The sequence below is a fragment of the Mastomys coucha genome, chromosome X (genome assembly GCF_008632895.1).
Source record: "Mastomys coucha isolate ucsf_1 chromosome X, UCSF_Mcou_1, whole genome shotgun sequence".
NCBI lineage: Eukaryota > Metazoa > Chordata > Mammalia > Rodentia > Muridae > Mastomys > Mastomys coucha.
In genome coordinates this window covers 43,068,693-43,076,191 of record NC_045030.1, presented here as the reverse complement: position 1 = coordinate 43,076,191, position 7,499 = coordinate 43,068,693, and the positions used below count along the sequence as shown (strand labels likewise).

General features: G+C 37.0%; 1 protein-coding gene across 2 annotated transcripts in view; it reads left to right on the top strand.

Annotated features, from left to right (window-relative positions):
- The window catches only part of Lamp2 (lysosomal associated membrane protein 2), a 45,522-nt gene that overhangs the window by 30,862 nt on the left and 7,161 nt on the right, over nt 1-7,499 (top strand). The window contains exons 8-9 of one of the 2 annotated variants that reach the window (XM_031353559.1): nt 385-549; nt 2,994-5,309. In XM_031353559.1, the coding sequence (XP_031209419.1) occupies nt 385-549; nt 2,994-3,133 (305 nt within the window). In that variant the 3' untranslated portion in view covers nt 3,134-5,309. Of the gene's footprint in view, nt 1-384; nt 550-2,993; nt 5,310-7,499 lie in introns of those variants that run through there. The other variant, XM_031353619.1, reaches the window with a different exon arrangement.

Here is a 7,499-nt window from a genome sequence, read left to right as displayed (position 1 = left end):
AAAAAAAAAAAAAGGTAGGTGTGGCCATGTGTACTTATGATTTCAGTGCTGGGGAGACAGAGACAGGTGGTTCGCTGGAGCAAGCTCACCAGCTAGTCTAGCTTATTTGGCAAGCGTTAAGCCAATGAAAGACCCTATCTTCAAAATCAAGATGGATAGCATCAGAGGAACAATACTCAAGGTTGTCCTCTGGCCAATCCCCCACATGCATGCACACATCCAGGTGAATCTGCATGCATTTACAAACAAGACACACACACACACACACACACACACACATATCCCCTCCACCCACACACATGAGACACAACCCTAATGACTGTCTCATTTTTCTTATGTTGATAACACTAAGAAGTTATTAACCTGCCTTTTTTTTTCCTGCAGCTATCAACATTTCCAATAACAACCTTAGCTTCTGGGATGCCCCTCTGGGAAGTTCTTATATGTGCAACAAAGAGCAGGTGCTTGCCGTATCTAGAACATTTCAGATAAATACCTTTAACCTAAAGGTGCAACCTTTTAATGTGACAAAAGGAGAGTATTCTACAGGTAAGAAACAACCCTTATTCACTCTGTTCTTCTATCACCCAATAGGTGGCCTTTCCTCTGAGCCAAAGGGATTCTGTACATGAACATAGAGAAATAAGAATTCCCCTCTTGATTCTGATAGAAAGTTCTTACAGTCTGGAACCAATTGTGTAACTCTTCATTTGGCTCATCATTTTGCTCAGAGTAGATGCAGTTTTTGAAAACCTGAAAATAAATTGAAGTATTTAAGAATCCTTTTTAAGGAACAGCGCTCCCCTGGGGTTGAGTTTGGGTGGGGATGGCACTTGGAGCAGCAGCTTTAAGTACCTTACATCTGCCTTCTTGGGATCATCTTCTTGGGGAACATTTTCATACTCATATGGAAACAAGTTGGTTTGATTTGCTTAAGACCCAAGATACAGGGTAGTAGCAAAGCCTCACACCCATGAATTCATCTTGCTAGCCAGAGTGTCATAGGGAGATCTGCAAATACAATTTAGTTCAAATAAGGCTTTTTGAAGACCTACTTTAGAAGGGCGAATGATGGCCTTTATTTGGGATTTAATGAAGTCCTCATATAGGCTTCATTATACTGTACTTGTATGGATACAAAAGATGTATTTGGCATTGCAAGATTAAGATTTGCATGACAGAAAAGAAAAAGTACACAAATTCCTTAAGTGACTTATGCTTTTAAACCAATTACTTAAATTGGGGGTTTGTGGAGCAGAGCTTTGCTGAGCAGAGCTTTCCAGTCATTCCTATCCTTTCAAACAATTAATCCAGAGGCTTATAAGTAAGCAGAGATGCTATGTTTAAAGTGAATATGCTGTGAACTCTTCGGCTGCCTTTGCAGTGCTAGTGAATACCAACTTGCTTGGCTTTGCTTAGGCCAAAAGAGACCAGGCCCATTCTTGTGGATAGAAAGGTTAATCACAACTTAAAAAAATATCTAAGACTCCATTTCTTTTGCCAGAAGTGGTGACATGTGCTTATAATCATAGTACTCAGCTGGTCAAGGCTGAGGTTCAAGGTCATCTGGTCATCTGGGGTTCAAGGTCATCCTTGGCTGAAAAGTCACTTCCAGGCTAACCTGGGGTGTATGAGATCCTGTTTCAAAGAAACAAAAACAGAATCCAATTTCATTCTGTGTTTGCTTGCTTTTTACTTTAATTATTTTGATCTTATAATAGATTTATTTTTGAAATCATCTAGCTCCCCTACATTATTATCCTAATTTGAGGTCCGATTTTGTGTTTAAAATTTAAACTCATTCTCACTACTATTCTCAGTTCAGGTCTGTTTATCTAGTTGGCAGTGGCCCAAGATGAGCCAGTGCTCTTTGCCTAATTTGAAAGTTTGGGTGCCAGAGAGATATATAACATTTAATACTGATATTGAATGCATGATCTATTTATGGAACTAGGTTCTTGGTTGTGGGTAACTATAAATATCACACCCAGGTAATACTTAAGTGTATTCAGGGAGGAAATAGAATTGCAGTCAGGTTGGAGTGTTGATTGGATTTTATTAGATCAGACTACTTGCTATAAATAGAAAAAAATAGCCCCTCTGGGCTGCTATTCTGAGCCAGATTGATAAAACATGTAGTAAACACACTCAAATTAGTAAGAGGTCCTAGTTTCTTAGCTCTTCCACCCACTCAGATCCCATATTTTAAGCTAGGGACAGAAGATTTTTGTGAGATAGTTTCAACAGTGATTTCTCAAGCTTTGAGGTCATATGGTGTGTGTGGCAGCTCTACCTCTGCCTTTGTAGCTTGGAAACCTCCCTAGGCAGTTCATGCCGATGAGTGTGGCTCGGTTCTAGTAAAACTTTAAGGAGATGATAATTTGAATTTCATGTAACTCCCATGTTTCACAAAAGATTGTCTTCTTTTCTAGTTATTTAAAATTATTCATGTTATTTTTAGCTCTTTAGCCAGGTTTGGCACTTGAGCTATAGTTTGCTGACCCCTATTGTTAATGAACTGCAGAGCCAGCATGATTGTTCATCCCAGTAATACCCTAATTTCTATTTCCCCAGAGATATACACTCTCCCACTTAGAGGTTAAAGTGATTCTATAGACATAGGCTGAGTTAGATTTCTTCATTTATGATAAAGTAATTCTCCCATCTTAGAAGTATATATAATATAGTGTGTGTATATCATGTTATACATTGTTTACTTAGAGCTATAAATAAATCTGGATTATTGATCTATATCTATATCTATATCTATATATCTATCTTCATATGTACTTACAAATGAAAGGACAAAAACACTTCAGGATTGTAACTTTAACTGGTCATCACTTTCTATACTTATCATAAAAAATATACCTGCCTTTGTTAGTTGAGATTTTTTATAAGAGCATTTCTGACTTTTAAATCAGCATCTTTTCTTTTGGATATTTCTTTTTGATTATACTCATTATTTGTTACACACTTTTTCTCACCTACAGCCCAGGAGTGTTCGCTGGATGATGACACCATTCTAATACCAATTATAGTTGGTGCTGGTCTTTCAGGCTTGATTATCGTTATAGTGATTGCTTACCTAATTGGCAGAAGAAAGACCTATGCTGGATATCAGACTCTGTAACACTAATCCACATGTGATCTCTGTTACAAAACAATAAAGCAAGTACAAGTTCTCGCATGCAATACTGTTGAAGGTACATTTAGTTACAGTCCTGCTCTTAGATTGGGTGGTATGGTAGATCTCAAATTAAAACAAAAGAATTCCAAATACTATCAACTACAAATGAATCACATGATTTTGGTTTTCTTGACTAAGGAGTCTAAAACTACTATAGCAAAAGGCATGTACAAAATTATCTGGTTCTGTTTCCCTGTCTGGAACTTCTGATAAGAACTTCCAGTGTAGGAGAAAGAGCAGGTTTCTTCTGCCTGCCTGAGGTTGATTTTGGCCATCATGATCTCCAGTGGATTTGTACTTGCTCCTTTTGCATTGCTTGTGACTTTGGTTTGCAGGTTGACTTAGCCACTTCAGCCTTGCTCCATATTTGACCTAGGAAAACGCTATCAGTAGGTTTGAGCAGAGCCCAGAAGTATCATGCTCTTGCCAGTAAAATTCTTTTCCCATGTTTTTGAGTACATTTGTATTTAATGTGGCTGAAATGACAAAAACACAAAAGCTCTGAATTTTAGAATAGATGTTATCTTTTTATTTAATCTTTTAAAAGAAAACTGGATGTTTCAATCTTTTAAATTGCAAGACACAAGACAATTCCAACTGGGCATTTCAATCTGGTTTTAGGTGCTTTAGAGATAATTGCTAGGTAGTGCCAAATGAGGGCATTAGTGCTTTGCACCCAGAAATTGGCCTCTACATGCAGCACTAAGATTAATGCAGATTTCTCTTGAACCTTCCAGTCTTCCTTGTTGATGGTAATGTGCTTTGTCCTTTCCCTTTCTTCCTCAAGAAGAAATGTTAGTATGTCTTAGAACCTAGATAACGAAGTGCACTTATGCTCATAAAATTGCTTGCACCTAATCCAAAAGTCATGGTCATGCCTTAGTCCATTAACATGGTCTTCATTTCCAGTTTGCATTGACTGCTACAGCACTTACTAATTTGGCTTTTATGTTAAATTGTTCTGTGGTAATCAAAACTTAAATAGTTACTGTTCATTGTGGTACTTTTCTATTCAGTTCTGTACTCAGAGATGGCACCACCATCATTTACTATGCACCACCTTCTGCTTATATAAGAAAGCTAATTATTTCAGCCTGATACTTAACACATCATGTATTCCTTGCAGCTTCTAGGACATCTTCCATACATGTATGCGTACATGTGTACATACTGGTATGGTCCAGCAAATATTTCTTAAAATCTGCAGCCATATATAGAGGGTTCTTGTTATTTGGGGAGGGCAGATTAAATGCCTTTCATTCACAAGAAAATGAAGAGCTGTCTGGGTTCCAAAATGCTGATGTTGAATACATGATATATATGCACACATATAGGCACTTGCATGTTAGCATGTTTATGTCTGTGACTGTCTTTGAGTTATATAGGAGTGACAGATATTGTGTCACTTTAACTTGCTGTCTAGCCTGAAAACCTTACTAGTTCAGAATCATATTCCTGACTGTCTTCTAGAGCAACAGGGAACTGCATGGCCAACTTAAGACACTTGTTATAAATGAACCAGAAATCTGATTTTTAAAGTACATTTTTCTTTTTAACTGTTTTTGCATAAGCTTGTTAATCCTAAAAGAATGATTTGTGCTTTTAAGAACGTAGGTCTTATATATTTGTCATGAATCAACAAAACAGCTTTTAAAAAAGACTAATTGGAACAAGTGGGTGGCCCTGGCTTAATGCTGTTAATGTTTCTAAACGATTTTACATTTAGATTATATATCAGATTCATATTAAGATACCTCCAAAGCACTGTTTTATAGAAAGATCTGACTTCAATTAATATTTTTGTATTTTACATGGGCCAGTTTATGTACCGCTATTTACACTATTATCTCCTATAGACAATACACACTGTCTTTGTAGTTTTTGTATTTTTGTTTTGTTTTACTGGTTTTGCTTCTTGATGGTAATACTGTTTGGTTTGGGATGTTTTCCACACTTTAGAATTTGTATAAGAAACTGGTCCATGTAAGTACTTTCCATGTTTTCTCTTCAAATGTTTAAAGTGCTAGTTGATGTACGATATCTCTTCTCAGATATTTGCCTGTCTGTTTGCCCAACATTGCTTCTAAATCAATAAAGATTCTTTTATTTCTTAAGGAAATTTGCTCACATTTTTTCCCACTGGTTGAAGTGAAGATTTTGTATATTATATGATGGCATTTAAAACAAAAACTTAGAAGTGCTTAAGAATAGAAAGAACTAGATTGTTTTCAATACATGTTGTCTGTGTGCTACTCTGTCTGGAAAGAAAGGCCCATTTGTAAGGTTTGGGTGGCACAAGGATGGCTGCAGAATACGAATTACCTGAGACATGCATTTTTACCTAGACTTCAGATCTGGATGCTTATATTTGGCAAGTCTGTTATAAGGGCAGAGGAAGAGAGGGACAGAGGGGGAGAGAGAGACACAGACAGAGACAGAGACAAAGACAAAGTCAGACAGCGAGAGAGACAGACAGAGACACAGAGAGAGCAAGAGAGACAGACACAGAGAGACAGAAACAGACTGTGTGTGTGTGTTTGTGTGAGCATAAGTACTCTTGTGGAATCTAACTTACAGTTAGGTAAAAACTTCAGAGCATCTTTTTGGTACACTTTTTTTTTTTTAAGATTTATTTATTTTTTATTTATATGAGTACACTGTAACTGTCTTCAGACGCACCAGAAGAGGGCATCAGATCTCATTACAGATGGTTGTGAGCCACCATGTGGTTGCTGGGATTTGAACTCAGGACCTCTGGAAGAGCAGTCAATGCTCTTAACCAGTGAGAGCAGTCAATGCTCTTAACCAGTGAGCCATCTTTCTAGCCTCCTGGTACACTTTTCTTAATTCTTAAATTGAGGCTAGCATTTCATATCCATAACACAACTCGTCTCTTAGATTAGCTCATACTTGCTTTTTCAATCCCCATGTAATTTCCCAGTCATATTAGTATGTTATGCATGACAATGTAGCAGTTCACCTGGCAGGTCTCCCTTGAGATACTAAGGTAGCCATGGCATTGCAGTTATCACAGTGTGCAGTGCAGCTGGTAGCTACTGTGGAAGACTTTGGCCAAGTTTCTGAAATTCCTTAGGTTCTTCTTACACCCTAAGTTTCTTCATCTAGGGATTGTGGGGACTTTAAAATTCTGCTTATTCTTACCTCTTTGAGTAATGCCTTTCATTTCAGAAAAGTGCACCTTTGAGTATTTTAGAAAGAGCCTGATAAGAAGCCACATGTTTTATTTCAAAAACATACTTAAACTAGGTGAACAGTGTACCATTTTATATTTCCTGCATATTGTTAAGAAGAATCCTTAGAAGATTCGTCTATTTTGAAGATTATGGCATTACCATCTGTTTGTTTAGGTAGATAAAATTAAATTGTCTTGTGTTCACATCTCTTCTACTCATCTCCCTTTCTTCTACCTGGCAACCAAAGTCCTGTCAGTAATCATTATGTCTTCACTTTGAAATTAGTGTAGACTTATATAAGTTATACTGAATAGCTTCAGATATTTTCTGTATACACACGTGTATACTTGCATGTGTGTATACTGTGTGTGCATCTATGTTAGGTTTTTTGGTTTTTTTTTACGCTTTCCGCCTTATTTTTTGAGACAGGGTCTTTATTAATGTGGAGCTGGCTATATTTGCTAGACCAACTGGCCAAAGTGCTTGTTGGATCCAGTGACCTCCTTCCTCCAGTGCTGCCTTGGGATTGCAGATGCACACAGTGAATGCTGGGCATCTGAGCTTAGTTCCTCATGCTTACACAACATGCACTTTACTCACTGAGCTATCTCTACAGTGTCAGCTTCAGGGATGTGTTGAGCTTCATGTGATATGTTTTGAATATAGAGCTAAAAGGAATCTACGTAAGGTATTACATTAGAAGGTGAGTCACGAATTTACTCTTAAAAAAACCAATTAGTTTTTAAGAGGAGTTTTATATTTCATTATAGATAACATATCTAATTCTTAGATTGAAAATTATCTTTGGAAGATTTCTGAGTACAAAATTGAAGATTAGTTGGGTTTTATTTTTTGTCTATATGGCCATGAGACTTTTTTTTTTAAAGATTTATTTATTTATTACACTGTAGCTGTCTTCAGACACACCAGAAGAAGGCACTAGATCTCATTACAGATGGTTGTGAGCCACCATGTGGTTGCTGGGATTTGAACTCAGGACCTCCAGAAGAGCAGTCGGTGCTCTTACCTATTGAGCCATCTCACCAACTGCCATGAGACTTTTTAATCTTTAATTTTTTTTATTCTATTTGTTTTGGTTGGATTCCTTTTTTTTT